This window comes from Apiospora aurea (assembly GCF_038362705.1).
Source record: "Apiospora aurea strain CBS 24483 chromosome Unknown utg000005l_segment0_segment0, whole genome shotgun sequence".
Classification (NCBI taxonomy): Eukaryota; Fungi; Ascomycota; class Sordariomycetes; order Amphisphaeriales; family Apiosporaceae; genus Apiospora; species Apiospora aurea.
In genome coordinates, this window is record NW_027117392.1 from 5,410,266 (window position 1) to 5,425,832 (window position 15,567).

The following is a 15,567-nucleotide window of genomic DNA, read 5'->3' on the forward strand; positions in this document are numbered from 1 at the left end:
CGTCAAAGATGGCAACTCCCAGGGTCCACCGGCGAATCAGATGGGCGGGCAGGACGACAGCTGGCCCAGTAAAGAGCTTCTGCGTATCAAGGGGAAGGGGGCCCTTTGGCAGCTTGGGTACTGCTTGGGGGGTGCAGAAGGGCGAGGGAGGCTAGGGAGGGATGCAGTTGATTGCAGCATGACATGACGGCATCTTTCCCGGTAGGATCGTCTCAAATTTAGACCCGGCCCCGTGTTGCCGCCTGCGCTGCGCACACTTCCAATGGATGGAGTCCAAGTGGGCTGCTAAGCAAGTCCAGTCCAACACGAACAGCCAGAAGAAGCAAGAAGCCCAGCCTGCCAGCCGAGCTCTAAAGTCGCAACTTACAGTAGGTAGGTACATACTTACATCCATCTTGCATAGCCTGGCCAGTGACAGCCGGCCACGAAGTTGAGCCAAGGCATGTAAGAAAGTAAGCACACGCCCTTGGGATAGACGAGGGAGATTGAGCAGAGCCTTTGGCCTCTCTGCTGTTTGTTGCGCGTGTGACCAGCGGGCATGCATGGGGTGACGGGGCACAGGTAGGGATCGAATTAATCAATACGGTTGCACTGACCGGGATCGCATCCTTAAAGCACATAAAACATGCCAGGGGGTGTTTTCTGGAATTCTTCGAATGGGACGGATTCCCCGGGCAGGCTCGCCAGGGCAGGCTCGGCTCGGGGCAGCGCGCAGGGCAGCGGGCAAAGACTCCTACGGAAACAGGGAGACTTATTAGCGAGCAATCGGCCTAGCGTGAACTCCTCACCTCAGCCGATGGGGATTCCGAGAATTGGAATTCAGGTTTGGACATGTCGATGCAAATGGGGGTTGGCGTGGGGGGAAACTTTTATGATATGATGACCAATGTATGATCGGTTTGGAGAGGCGGTCAATCAACCGAACGAGAGAGTCGTGAGGGACAACTTCACGCAAGGCATGCACAGTCATCCAACACCAGTGTCAGTGTCGGTACAGTAACTAATCTGCCCTGCTCGTCGAGGCGTGCTTGAAGCTCCCCAATTCCATCGTGTTTCGTGGTGGAGGACAAAACGTGGTCAGTGGGGGGCGCCTAACTGGACTTGCCTAAATTAGCCGTCGAGCTACCTGCGTGACACCGAGCCAGTCAGAGACGCCCTGACGGGCAAATTAAAATGACGTCTCGTGTGCGATTTTTTCCCACGATCCCTCACAAACCTTACCTCGCATATCAATCTCCCATTTACGGGGAGGAGAATGCGACCCTGGAAAGTCAGTCACTCAGTCAGCATTGCCCCGCCTGGAATTGATTGACTGAGGTAGGTATTCTCGCGCACGCGGCTTCATAGGCAGGGCAAGTGCCGGCAAGCCCGCGATGCAACGTTCGGTTTTGTTTGCTGGCCACTACCACAATGTGCCTTCGGGGTCGCATGACCACCAGCAGATGCAGCATCATAAATTGCGTGGGCAGCCTCTGGCAAATCGCATGCCTGCCGGTAATACAATTTGACATCATAAACTTCATCATCGAGAATGTGTAACGTACCCGTCCTATCAAGCTGCCAAAGACAGCTTGGTTCCCTCTAGCCGTTCGATCCCGTCGCTCAGTGCTTGTCGCAGATGCAGGTAGGGTACCCCCAACCTGGGGTTGGTGGTTGCATCACATCTCGGTTCTCATGCGGACCAAGCCCGATGGCCCAAGTATTATCCTATAGGCCTGCGATTGTCGCAACCGGCGTGGGTTTCTTGATTGTTTCCAAGACTCCGTACGGTATTCTATTTAACCTTTGAGATACTTTTGGCCACTATGTACTCTTGTTGTCATCCTGTCGGGTGATCTATTATATGCTTAGACTTCCAAGATTGTTTATCCCGAAAGTTTCTTAGAGAGTGGATGCTGTTTTTATACACCAGATAGACTCAGGTCGCTATTACAGCTTCGGTGCTGCGAACATGCAACACACACACACCAGCCGGTATTCGTGATACTACGGCTGGTTGTAGAGTGTTTTATGTAAGGATCGTTGGTGTGTGCCCGTGTGGATAATTCTAACGAAAGATACAATGGCTTCCCAGCACTAATACTACCTACCTAAATACATGTATTCAAGCCAAACATCCTCCTGTATTGGCTGCTTGGCCACTGTCACATTGCGACTTGGATGCCGCTTAAGTATTCTTCCACCTGAGACTTGGTATGCGTTACCCAGCTCCATTGGGCATAAAAGGGCCAGTCCATGCGAACATATGTATCTATGCGTCTGCACCGCCGTGCAATACTCTTTAGAGAATCTAGATTCTGCAAAGCGGTCGCAAAGCACGCATGTTTACGGTCGCCAGACAGGCACGGATTCATCTTTGGCCCCCGGAGACTGGGAGCTGCATGTTTTGCATAAACGCCTTCTTGAGGACTCATGCCCTCGAGAGTCTCCTATCCGCCCCGTACGAGGACCTTGGATACCAGCCACCCCATACTACGAGTACCATGCAAAGGGTCAGATCCGAGCAAGGTATCCCCTATCGATGAAGGCCGGGCTCCTTGCTTGACCTTACACTGCGGGCGGTCTTGGACTTGGACTGGCCATGGCTGACTCATCATCAGTCTGTGGCACACCCCAGCTCTTGTTGTTTCTGCCCGGCTTATGAATGTCGATTGTGGCTGATACGGGTCCTGGGTCCTGGGCCTTAACCATGACATCAACAGATCTAGACCGTCCCAAGGCCGGTGCTCTTACGAAGCTGATTTGGTAATTGGGCACCGTTTCATGAGTGATTCGCAATTGACAGTTAACACCTAAGAAGTCGAACAAACAACGCACCTGAAAGGACCAGAGACATCAATCAATCAGACGGTTTAACGCTGCTGCAGCTTACGTGTGTGACTAGGTAGAAGCCAGCTGCAAGCCTGCACGCAGTCGGCCTGCGGAGAATTCGGCGCAGAAAGCTTATTGGGCCCCGGCTCAGCCTATGTGAAGAAGGCATTGAATCAAAGTGGAAAGAAACCTTAGGCGGCGGCTACGGCAAACGACGGCGCGCCGACTTCCCCTCTCCCGTTCCTCAATGACCATTTCAACCTTTCCGCGAAGTCTTCTGAGACAAGGCCTTTCGAGATCTAGATTCCTCACTACTGCTGGCAGTTTGCACCCCGCCTCACGTCCCACTGCCGCCGCATCGCAACCCTTGAAATACCAGAACAAGCAGCACCTTTGGGCCCGAGCCTACGCAACGCCCTCGAAAATGCACGCCGACGAGCTGAAACACTACCTGGCCGACTCGCCTCCCAGCATCGTCAGGCTGGAGATCGAGAAGCACTTCGAGGCCCTGAGCGACCAGCAGAAGCGATATGCTCACTTCATTAGCCAGTAAGCCCGTCAACTTCTACTACCCCCGTACACACGTGACAAGTGGATCGTGCAGGTGTGCCTCTCACAGACGTAGCACTGACACACCCCTAAAGAGCCTCGTTCGCAGGCACAAGGATCGTGTTACGGCAGATCTCGCCGGAATCTGAGGCAATCTACGACTTCATCGTAGCACTGCATAAGAGCACCGGGGGCGACTGGAAGGCTCTGCAGTCTAAGGCCGGCATTTCGGATGAGGAACTGCAGCTGTTCCTGGAATACAGCGCCCAGTTCCTTGGTAACAACGGCAACTACAAGAGCTTCGGAGACTCCAAGTTCATCCCAAGATGCTCCGAGGTTTCGGTCGCGGCCCTCGCGTCCACTTCCCCGGAAGCAAAGAAGTTCTTCGCAGCCACCAATGGCGATATCTTCTCGTCAGACAAGCCCGGGCTCATGCATCTGGGATATCCGGAGGAGGGTCACATGACCACCTACTATCCCGAGTCGTCAGACATCACCAAGGACGAAATTGACGCTGTCGCTGCTTGGATGGGTGACAAGGGTCTACTGCCCGAGAATACAAGACTCGCCAAGAGGAATTGTGGCAAGGTTTTCGAGATTTGGATTGCTTCTGCAGACACCAGTGTCCCCAAAGAAGGTGGTGACATCGGCAAGGAGATCGAGTTCCAAGTCAGCGACGGCCCGCTGGCAGGGAAGACCATCAAGCTCGTCTACGGCGACCATTCTAAGGAGATGTCCGCAATCACCCACAGCATCAAAAAGGCTGCCGAAAATGGCTCCAACCAGACCCAGAGAGACATGTACAATGCGTATGCCAAGTCCTTCAAGGACGGTTCGCTTCTTTCTTTCAAGGATAGCCAACGCTTCTGGATTCGGGATAAGGGTCCCGCGGTGGAGAGCAACATTGGCTTCATTGAGACTTACAGAGATCCGGCTGGAATCAGGGGCGAATGGGAAGGTTTTGCTGCCGTCGTAAACCAGGAGCGCACCAGGGCTTTCGGCGCTCTGGTTGATGCTGCCCCGAGTCTCATTCCCCTCTTGCCGTGGGACAAGTCTTTCGAGAAGGACAAGTTCCTCGCGCCCGACTTCACCTCGCTTGAGGTTATGACTTTTGCTGGATCGGGCATCCCTGCCGGTAAGTGCTTGCCAAGCCTCCGGTTCGCAGGGGCGATTGCAGAATTGACCGCTGACACCTGCTAGGCATCAACATTCCCAACTACGACGACATCCGACAATCTGAGGGTTTCAAGAACGTATCTCTTGGTAATGTATTGTCTGCCAAGGCACCCAACGAGAAGGTTCCCTTCATCGCAGACAAGGACCTGGACCTGTACAAGAAGTACAGAGATGCATCGTTCGAGGTTCAGGTCGGTCTGCACGAACTGACTGGACACGGATGTGGAAAGCTGCTGCAGAAAACCTCCAAGGGCGAATACAACTTCGACAAGGAAAACCCGCCGGTCTCCCCGTTGACCGGCAAGCCCGTCACTACATGGTATAAGCCTGGCCAGACTTGGGGCTCTGTTTTCGGTAGCATAGCCGGTGCCTACGAGGAGTGCCGAGCAGAGCTGGTAGCCATGTTCCTTAGCTGCGAGTTCCCCGTGCTTAAGATCTTCGGCTTTGGCGACGGTTCCGTCGATATGGATGGCGAAGCTGGGGATATTCTATACACCTCTTACCTGTCGATGGCTAGAGCCGGCCTGGTTTCCCTGGAGATGTTCGACCCCAAGAGCCGCAAGTGGGGACAGCCTCACTCTCAGGCTCGATTCTCGATCTTGCAGTGCTTCCTGCAGGCCGGCGACGACTTCTGCAAGCTGGAGTACTCCGGCGACGACGTGCGCGACCTCAAGATCCAAATCGACCGCTCCAAGATCCTGACCACCGGCCGCAAGGCAGTGGGCGACTACCTCCAGAAGCTGCACATCTACAAGGCCACGGCGGACGTCGAGACCGGCATCAAGTTCTTCAACGAGATGTCGGGCGTCGACGCCGACTACTGGGGCAAGAAGGTCCGCGACGAGGTCGTCCGCAACAAGCAGCCCCGCAAGGTGTTTGTCCAGGCCAACTCGTACTTGGACGAGGCCACTGGCAAGGTCACGATCAAGCATTACGATGCTACCCTCGAGGGTATGATCCAGAGCTGGGCGGAGCGCGAGACTTGAATCTTTAAAGCACCAACCACCCTTATGAGATCCGGAATGGCGAGGCTCTGATCCACGAGATGGACAAGTATGTTACCTCTCTTGAATGTTATTGGCAATAAGCTAGAGAAAATCATCGGACAATTAGACGTTTCATGGGATGGCGGACCTAAAAGGCTCCGGCTTATCATGTTGTTCGTGATTATTTTGATTGACGTCACACATGTCCGCAATACAAGCAGGTCTGCGACGATATGGATTACAGAGGCACCGCATGGTCGGTCATAGAGCATTCTAGCCCAAAGCATAGGTGTACCATGGATCACATGTTCCCATTCCTCATTGAATAACGCCATATGCTGTGTAGTCATTGTATAACAGCCAGAACCGACCAGAGATTTGTCATATGCTCTCTTTTTGTTTGTTGACTGTAAACCTCATTACGGACGCCAGAATCAATGTGACCGAATGACCATGACCTTCAACGTCCAGATGCAATTGACAAGCCCGCCCACATTCCGCAAGCCTGTTCATCGCGACCTTTCTAGTTGCCTTTCGCCCCTAAAGTAACAAATCATCCCATGCGACGAAAGCTCGCGAGTTCTCCGAATCCGTGCCGTTGTAGACAAAGTGGGTATCTACCACTTCATCTCGTGGGGCTTGTCACCCTTGCGCAGGCTGAAAGAGCTGGCAAGGTAGCTGGCGAGCATATCGACCTTCTTGATGCTGGCAATCAGAGCCTTGTCGACAGTCTTCTGGTCTGCCGCGCGGCTGCTGCTGATCTCCTTCTTCTGTAGGCACTTTATTAGTCCCTGTCCCGTCGTATCATGGCAAAATCCAAACATACCTGTGGCTTCTCTCCCTGCTTGAAGAAAGCCTCCTCACCGGCCTTCTCCGCGGTACGGTCGCGGGCGAAGTACTTCTCGGGAAGCGATCTCGTCAACCTTCTTGCTGTCGAGGCCGGACAGGTCGATCTTGTAGGAGGTGGCGATGACGTATCGGGGAGTTGACGCGGCGCAGAGGAACACCGTTGATCTTGAACGGGCCAGTAACCAGGAGGACACCCTGGTCGAGGTTCTTGAGCAGGACAACGCGCTTGCCACGGAAGCGGCCAGCGAGCAGGATCAGAACGGTACCGGGCTGGAGGGTGGAGCGGGGAGCCCAGGCGCGAACAGCCTTGCGGACCTATTGAAAAGCCAGTCAGTCAGGATGTCGCATGAGGAAGCATGCAGGTTGTTCCATCGCGTATCGAATTGGCATGGCATCTTGTCCTGCTGGCTCCTTGAAGATATCCCATTCCATGCTTGCTGTGGGAATTGCGCTCTCTCGGTTCAGATGCAAGCCCTGAACCAAGTGTCCAGGGCTTCCAGCTGAGCATGAGATGTGCCCAATCCCTTCCTTCCCTTCCTCCCATGCGCTATAACCGAGCCCAGTGTCGTAAAGTCGTATGCCCCTCGGAGCGGCGGGGAATGTTCAAGAGCCATTTGCCAATTCGATATCGTAGAAACAAGTCATGCTGTCGGAGGATCGCAATAAAACTCACCGACTTGGGCTGAGCCTCGTCATCGGCAGGGTACCACTTCTGGGCCTTCTGGGAGTGGTGAGGGACCTCCCGGGTCGACTTGCCAAATTGCTTGCTGGTAGGAGCCGACATTTTGACGAGTTGGTCGATTTGTCGTCGTGGGGGAGAGGATGGTTGACCGAAGGGAAGAAAAGAAAAATAAAGAGAAGAACCGAAGTCTCTCTGTCCTACCTGTCGACGATTTGGTGTTTGCGGGTGTTGCTGCGATCGTGGATGATAGACCAAATGACTTTCTTTGGCCCTCCTCAAAAAATCGGCAAAATGCTGCTTTGTGGGTGCCCTTTTTTCGGCGTCTTCCACGCCAGCCCTGAGCGAATTCATGGTCCGTGCTGTTTTTTGATAAGATAGGCCGGCTCAAGGGAAAATCTTCGGGGCCGACTTCAGCCACAAGGCACTGATAGTGGGGCATGGGGGGACCTCAAGCACTTATGTCATCGGGGCGCTTTGGGGGGCCCAAGCTCCGACCCTTGCATTGAAGGAAGTCGTTCGTAGCCGTGGCAGCCTTGTAGCTACCCCAGAACTGCATTGCGATATCTGAACAAACAACACTACAGACCCGACAGACTTGAAGAAAGTCGTCATCTTCACCCAACACACCTACCAGCTCTACCTTTAATCTGTTCCGTTACTGATCATCAGCTCCAATCTGCCCAACATGTCTATCATCAGCCCCATCATAACCTTCAAGGCTGGCATATGCGACATTGATGTAAGCTGTCCCATGTCCACGACGCCAACGGGCAATTTGGCCGCTAACATCTCAACCAGTCTTCGCAGAAGCCCTACAAGGTTACGGCAAAGCCCGAGCCGGGTTACGTCTATCTCTACTCTGAAGATGGTACGTTGAAACTTTGCCTCACTACCGGAAACTAGGCCTGGTCCTCTGACTATCGCAGATCTTATCCATTTCTGCTGGAGAAAGCGAAGTGATCCTGTAGACAACCCCGAACTCGACCTGGTTATGGTGCCGACCGATGGCCATTTCGTTCCCCATGAATCCGACAAGCAAACACATGCGTCTTCCAAGACCAACGGCCGGGTCTTCGTCCTCAAGTTCATGTCCTCGTCTCAACGTCACATCTTCTGGCTCCAGTCAAAAGCCCAAGGTCGCGATGGCAACGCAAGCTACTTCAGCCCAAGGGACCTGAAGATTGGGCAGATCGTCGATGCCCTGCTCCAGGGAGAAGAGGTCAATGTGAATGCCGAGCTTGCATCGATCAACAACAGCCGGCCACCGCGTCCCGATGACGATGATGAGATGATGGAGGATATCGAGGGACCTGGCGACGCCTCCCAGGGCGGCGCCGCTGGCGGTGCTGGCCCGGGAGCTACCGGTGGCGATGTACGAGAAGAGGGCGAGGGTTCTAGAGAAGGCGGCGCTGATGGAGCAAGAGCGTAGGTACAATTCCATTCGAGCGAATCATAGCGTTGCGGTGCGAATGCTGGAAGACAGTCACGAGGGCAATCTTGCGTGGCAGATGAGATCAGGGGGTTGGAAGCACGACCTAAGGGGCGGATATGTGTATTTGTAGAGCTTGGTGCTAAATCAGCAACCACAACATGAATTTGCTCAGGATTCAAGACCAGTACTGCCAGAACTCAGCTAACTTCAATGTTATAGTGCTGCTGGTGGTTCCACTGATGCTGCTACCGCCGTAAGAAACTTCCTCGATTCGCTGAAAGGAGGATCCGGAGCTGGGGGTGCCAGTCAGGGAGAAGGCAACTCCTTCCCGCTCCTGTCAGATCTCCTGCCCCCTCCCGCAACCGTCCCTATGGCAAGGCAGGCTTCCGAGCAGGATATTGATAATCTGCTGAGCTTCCTGCCTCCGGCAGTGCTGGTACTTGCCCAACAACCCGATGCCGGCGACAGCTCCGCGGAGCCCACGCCAGCTGCGATTGAGGCGGCCAAGCAGGCCATGAGCCTTGGCCAGAAGAAGGCTCTATTGGAGAAGGTCCTACGGAGTCCCCAGTTCCACCAGAGCCTCACGAGTCTGACCATGGCTATTCGCGATGGTGGTCTGCCCAGTATTGCCGATGCGCTGTCAATCAAGGTCGACAACGGAGGCTACATGAAGGGGGCAGCATGCCGCTCGGCGGAGGTGATGCCGTCGAGGCTTTCGTGGAGGGCGTGAAGAAGACTGTGGAGGAGAAGAAGTGAATTTGCTTCAATCTAGTATTCTCTCCCTGTACCATACCTACACCAGCCCCCGTCAGCTCTGGATCGCCACAGGGGCTCAATAGTAACGACAACAAGCGATGTTTATCTCACATCCTGAAGGTGAGATCACATACCGGGCCACAACTACTTCGGAGTACAACTACGTGAAACGACAGTCTTAGAGTTAATGGCGACTTCAGTGCTGTATGCTACTCTGTGACTCTGTGCCAACCTCCATAAACGCTCGATAGACTCTTGATAGACTCTTGATATGCCTCTCAACGGCCGGTTAGAGAGTCTTGGGGTTCTGAACTACTTTCCTTTTTTATCTGACAGTCAGGTCTACCGGACCTTCCCCGGAGCACAAGGACAGGGCAAGCACGATTTCCGCGGAAACGGGGTGTGATGTGCGCGGTCGACCAAATATGCTGTGAATATGAGCAAGCTTGAGCCAATGAGCCAAGTGAGGTCGTATTCATTAATATATGGTATGATCTTGCAGTACCTAGACTCTGGGCTGATCACCATAGGGACCAATGCCCCCGAGCTGAAACCTCAAGACTTACTCGACAATCCAGGGTGCGGGAACCGTGTCTATCTTTACACGAAACCCAAGGCACAGTTGGTTGCATTGGATGGAACGTGTCTGTCTAAATCGGCAGACCCGTCCTTTGTATCATGCCTGTTGCGTCCAGGCTCCAGTAGGTCTAGCCTCTGTGTATCCTAAACACCTTATTATATTGAAGTCGAACCACAACACACACGACCCCGCCAAAGCGGAATGCGGGGCAACCACGATATGCCGGGCTATAAACCAGCCTATTCCCCATGGAGGAACCCGCCTCTTTTCCGCCAAGACTTCCGCGGCGTGCCCGCATATTCTTGTCTCGTATCATGTCTAGGAAGAGTAAAGCACAACTAGTTGACCTCAACTTTACTCAAGCAGTAGGACCTAGGTAGGCAGGTAACCAGATCAGATGTGGCAACGTCCACAGAAATTTACCTAGTTATTACACTTCGCCGAGCTTTTATTCGAGGACCCATGTACTTGGCCATTCTTTTCGAGTATTGTGCGAGCGTCGGCAACAGAAACAGCTCTTGGTCAGTACGGAGTTGAGTCTAGGGCTGGCACGTCTGGTCAGCTGAGGGTTTTTGAAGTATCGGTGACCAAATTTGACCCTCGGCTATTGGTCGCACTATTTCATCACTTTTGGGTGGTACCGCTCATTCCTATACCCATTGCTACGTCAGGTATGCAGTGCACAATGCAGCTGGCACTGCAGCTGCAACAATTTCGGTTCTCCTGACTGACTTGACCTGACTTGACTAGACCCCCCACCTACCTACATATGTACATACCGACTTACCCTCCTTACTAACCTCCAGCTACCAATGCCCGCTTTACTTACGTCTTGTTGTATACTCTTGTCAGCGCTGGTACCTGCTTAGCAGATCCTCCAGGGGGTGGCTACTAACGATCGAGATATGCCTTTTGCCATGCTGTCATGGTATCCACCTCGTACGCAATTCCAATCCAGCTCCCTCGAGAGCGATGGGCTGAGCACCACCCAAGAGAAACGAAAGGTATCGTCGGGCCTTCCTCATATCACCTGCCTGGGGTTGGCGCTGGTTGCAGTGTCACATAACAGATGGGCCGGACAACCTTGCCCGAAGCGACTGGACTATTGTGTCCAATCGAGGAAAGCCGCAGACCTGCTTTGCGGCCTTACACTTTCCCACGTCGCCAGGTGTCCCAGCTTCGTCCAGCACAGCGCACAGCGGTAAGTAGCAGCTGTCCTAGGGTGGGGAGGAGCCGATTGCGGCAGCAAGCGCCCAGTAGGAAGTCTCGCGTGTCCAGTCCGGAGCCGTGTTTCGAAGAATCCTTTCCCCAGAAAAGGACGGCTAGTGGTACTAGTCAGTTGACTTCCTGAATCAATCGAGGCAGCCGACGTCAACCCTGCGATTCCGTCCGGGTTTCCATACCTACCTTACGTACCTACCTAACGTTACCTATCCCTACGGCCTACTGCTCACTCACGCAGGGTCCACGACGTGTTGCGTTCAACCAGACAGACGGCTTTTGACTCCAGAAATCCCTAAAAGAATAAGAACACCTCGGTACCCCTCTCTCTCGCCAGCTATTTTTATTCCGTCTTTTCTACACACATCACATTCCTTTGCAACACGCCTATGATCACCCAAAGGCTTTAGACTCAAGGTTTGATACATCCAGTCAGTTGCTTCCCTTCTATCAAGGATCCTCTACCGCCCACACGAATCCCTCCCTCACCCGGACAAGTCCTTCCCATCACCTCTAGTGCAGACCAACCTGCCTTGCTTCTGGACAGGGAAGCATTCCTGGCATCCACAAACACACATAGGCTCGCTCTTCACTGTATGCCTCTGGCGTGCCATGTCTCTCTCATACACACATACGGGCCACGCCCCTTCGAGCTCCATGGTCGAGGTGACCAAAGGCAGCGAGGATGGGCTCACCATCAGCGTCTCTCTCAGACAAGACCCCCTTTCTGTTACGCTGGACGGACCAGCCATATTCACTCTGGCGATTAGTCTGATTCTTAGTTTGCATTTATTGCAGCCTTCTGTCATTGTCACACTTATCGGCCTAGTGCCCGTGGCCCTCTACATCCGCAACGATTACTATAACTACCTGAAGCTGGGACCCGGAGGAACGCCAGCCACTGTCCGAGGCTATCTCCGCATCAACTGGTTCAAGCTTTGGGCGTTACGAGACCCTCTTGAGCCGCTCCAGGAAGACCCAACAATAGAGCCGGCCGCAGGGATTCTCAGGAAATCTCCTCTCCCTTACCGGTGCGGCCCCCGCCCCGATGTCGTCGGCATCGCACCTCAACGACAGGTGAACCAGCCGGGCTCCCAAGAATGCTACTTGAAGCTTCGGAAGATTCTGGAACATCACGGCCACGAGAACAATGCGAGCATTGGGATCGGTACGTCTTGCTTTGAGAAGCACGGCATGGGTCTATTCTCACGGTTCCCCTTCAACAAGACGTGCCAAGGCGAGATCTGCCATGTTCACGACACAGACTATGCTATGCATATGAACCTTCACCCGAACGACGTGAAGGAGGTTCTCGAGAAGGGCTGGGGCCAACGCCACCCCCTGGCATGTGAGACGTGGCTTAGAATGCCCGTACCAAGACAGTTCATGCTGGTGTATGCGCCAAGGAACATGGACGAGCTGAAAACAGTTTGCAAGATAATAGAGGCGGCGGAGTGGTGGGTCATGGCGAAAGAGTATGAGATTGACACCTTGGAAGACTCCTCCTGAGCTGAGAGGTCCAGGTCCAGGAAGCCCCGGCAGACTGAGCGACTGTCTCGTCAATGTATTCTGTCATATACCCCCCCATGAGTTTGAATAAACTATGTATACCTACTTGTTATGTTATTCGGTCATGGTGACCTGGAAGCTTCACGGCTTTCTGCAAAACCCGTCAGGTGGTATTTTTGCTAGCACTGATGGTATTTCCGGGTGACGGGACGCCATCTATCATTATGTCGTAAGTTGACTTACACCGAACTGGGATGGTGGGGCACAGAGCAGTGTACAAATGTATGTACAGACGCCACAGTAGCACAGCTAGGTGTTTCCTGTCGATGGCCGACTCAAAAGTGCTGAAGATCGGCTTCAAGTTACTATTCAAGAATAGTTACTGAAGATAATCTTAGCTATGAGGCTTCTTAGAAGAAGATACAAGTAGAGGGAGTATGTACGAGTTACTTTAATGCATGTGTGCATTTGATTTGGAGAGCGCGAGGCGGGCCTGCATGGAGTGTGGGGCCAAGATCCTAGGCAGGTACTTGCCAAGAGCTTGGAAGCAATTCCGCTCTATCTTCAAAGTTCCCGTCCATGGATGGACTGAGCTCAGCTTTACTTTTCAGTTTGTCATTGTACCTACAAGTAAAAACACCTTTTCCAGCACTGGGGGGTTTTCGCAATAGAGAAGAAAACCATGGCGATCGAGGCACCTCCGAGCTTATCGTTCCCGATCGATCCCCAAGAATTCGATAGCGACGAGCGCATCTCATTCTCAAGGACTGACAATAAATTCATCGCGGTCCAGGATGACGGAACCGAGTTCGAGTTCGACTCGCAGCTGAAGCGCTGGATCCCCATATTCGACGAAGAACTCATCGCGCAGCAACAACAAGCCTACGGCACAAATGCTGATCCTGCCGACGATGAGACCACAGCACAACCGAATCGAAAACGGAAGAACGGCGGCGGCAAGAGCGACCGGCCCCCGAAAAAGCCCAGGCAAAATACGGCCGTCTACGTCACGGGCTTGCCCCTAGATGTGACCATAGACGAGGTGCACGATGCCTTTTCGCGGAAATGCGGCGTCATCGCCGAAGAGATTGACAGCGGGCGCCCGCGCATCAAGCTCTATACCGACGACAGCGGCAACTTCAAGGGCGACGCGCTGGTCGTCTTCTTCAAACCGCAAAGTGTAGAGATGGCCATCATGCTTCTGGACGACACCGACTTCCGGTACTCGGCGTCGGGGCTTCCGAGCGGCAAGATACGCGTCCAGGCGGCCGACTCCAGTTACAAGAAGACGCAGCAAGAGACGGAAGCCGAGCGGGACGCCAAGGCGGCCGCGGACGAGGGGGACAAAGTCGTCCTGACCAAGCCGAGGGACAGGGCGCGCGAGCAGGACAAGCAAAAGATCATCAAGAAGACGCAGAAGCTGGACGCCAAGCTGGCCGACTGGGACGACGACGACCCCTACGGCGGCCAGCTCGAGACGAACGCGCGCAAGGAGCGGCTGGTGATACTACGGCACATGTTCACGCTCAAGGAGCTCGAGGAGGACCCGGCCGCGCTCCTGGACATCAAGGAAGACATCCGCGAGGAGTGCTCGCGGCTGGGGCAGGTGACCAACGTGGTGCTGTACGACCTCGAGGAGGACGGCGTCGTGAGCGTCAAGTTCAAGACGCCCGAGGCGGCGGAGGCTTGCGTGGAGATGATGGATGGCCGCGCCTTTGACGGGCGGACGGTGAGGGCGACGGTAGCTTCGGGCCGGGAGAGGTACCGGAGGTCCGGGAAGGGGCAAGACGAGGAAGGGGCCGACGCGTGAACGGCAGGAGAGGGATCAGCTCCTTGTATTAATTGGATGCGGTCTGAAATCGGACCACGCATTTTTTGTACTCTATATACCTGCCTCTTTAGACGCGGCAAGCATTGCGCGCAACGAGGCTGATCGCCTTTTTCTTTTCTGCACAGGCCAGTGGAGGATACCCACACCGTCGGCGATACGCGACTTGAGATAAGTAAAACTACGACTTTGAGATAGGCAATCATAGCATTGCCATCTTAGCCATTTCCACGCGATTTTTAGGCTTGAGCTTTCCTGCACTTGGTTTCAATGTTCTAAGGAACTGGCGAGACTGAGTACCTGTCGCATGAACACACTACGCTACGTTACGAGTCGGCGGAGGCCAATGCCAAAGGGGGCTCTCGACTCATCTCGTAAGGCGATGCGCAGATAGTTCTGGGGATACATCAAATGAAATCGCCATACGAACAGTTCAATATAGTCGGGCTGTGACAATGTGTCGTAACAAGACAGCTTACATTGATATCGGACTGCAACCCATACACGTTCGCGACCCCTACTAATACAAGGCGTGGCTCGTACTAGTAGATTGGAATGTTCTGGGCCTGAGGTTGGATCCAGGTGGTAAGGTTATCTAGGAATGGATTAAGGTATTTTGGCAGTGTCGTTGCCACGCGAGCCGCACCCTCCAGAACCCTCTTCTGGTCTGGTTTTTCCCCCTTCTATCATTAGCTAGGAGGAGGATCGTCGTCAGAAGAGAAGATCATTATAGCGCCAGTGGGTTTATCTTAAGACGATACAAATTACAATTCCTACTTTACGTCGAAACAAGGCCAAATCTGAACTAGCCGAGTAGTGCGAGTCGTAAGCTACAGTACTGTTTTCCCTTGCATTGATGTAATTCTCCAGTTTGTTGCACCCACCTGGTATTGTCGTGTTGTACTTGACACGTACCAGCTTCATCTCAAACGTGCGAATTGCCCATGCGTAAATCGGTGTTGACAACGTGAGTGAGGAGGGACTCGAAGCTCGAATTCGGGCTCCCGTCCCGTCGTGTACCACCATCACTTTTTTGGTGCATGTCAATCAATGGTATTTCATCGGCTGGTCGGCAGCAAGCAGCAGCTGAAGAACAGCACAGCAAATCGGTGTAAGGGTTGCTCCTGACAACTGCGCCAAAGGAGGGTGACGACAACCTAGTGGGCGCCAAGAAGGCTATCTGAACCG

At 53.7% G+C, this 15,567-nt stretch overlaps 5 protein-coding genes across 5 annotated transcripts; 4 read left to right on the forward strand and 1 right to left on the reverse strand.

Annotated features, from left to right (window-relative positions):
- Positions 1-3,235: 3,235 nt before the first annotated feature.
- Positions 3,236-5,522, forward strand: PG986_008203 (peptidase family M49; the record flags this gene model as incomplete). The annotated part of the gene is made up of 3 exons (XM_066844425.1): positions 3,236-3,360; positions 3,456-4,495; positions 4,561-5,522. The coding sequence occupies 3 exons, from the start codon at positions 3,236-3,238 to the stop codon at positions 5,520-5,522; spliced, it is 2,127 nt and encodes a 708-aa protein (XP_066700537.1).
- Positions 5,523-6,099: 577 nt separating this feature from the next.
- Positions 6,100-7,155, reverse strand: PG986_008204 (60S ribosomal protein eL6; the record flags this gene model as incomplete). The annotated part of the gene is made up of 4 exons (XM_066844426.1): positions 6,100-6,292; positions 6,349-6,452; positions 6,497-6,686; positions 7,045-7,155. 4 exons carry the CDS (start codon positions 7,153-7,155, stop codon positions 6,140-6,142), a joined length of 558 nt encoding a protein of 185 aa, XP_066700538.1. The 3' UTR covers positions 6,100-6,139.
- Positions 7,156-7,738: 583 nt separating this feature from the next.
- On the forward strand, positions 7,739-9,215 carry PG986_008205 (uncharacterized protein; the record flags this gene model as incomplete). Its single annotated transcript, XM_066844427.1, has 4 exons — positions 7,739-7,792; positions 7,861-7,921; positions 7,980-8,478; positions 8,705-9,215. The coding sequence occupies 4 exons, from the start codon at positions 7,739-7,741 to the stop codon at positions 9,213-9,215; spliced, it is 1,125 nt and encodes a 374-aa protein (XP_066700539.1).
- Positions 9,216-11,699: 2,484 nt separating this feature from the next.
- PG986_008206 (uncharacterized protein) lies at positions 11,700-12,551 on the forward strand (the record flags this gene model as incomplete). Its single annotated transcript, XM_066844428.1, has 1 exon — positions 11,700-12,551. One exon carries the CDS (start codon positions 11,700-11,702, stop codon positions 12,549-12,551), a length of 852 nt encoding a protein of 283 aa, XP_066700540.1.
- Positions 12,552-13,233: 682 nt separating this feature from the next.
- On the forward strand, positions 13,234-14,361 carry PG986_008207 (RNA recognition motif domain protein; the record flags this gene model as incomplete). Its single annotated transcript, XM_066844429.1, has 1 exon — positions 13,234-14,361. The coding sequence occupies one exon, from the start codon at positions 13,234-13,236 to the stop codon at positions 14,359-14,361; it is 1,128 nt and encodes a 375-aa protein (XP_066700541.1).
- Between the last annotated feature and the right edge of the window lie 1,206 nt (positions 14,362-15,567).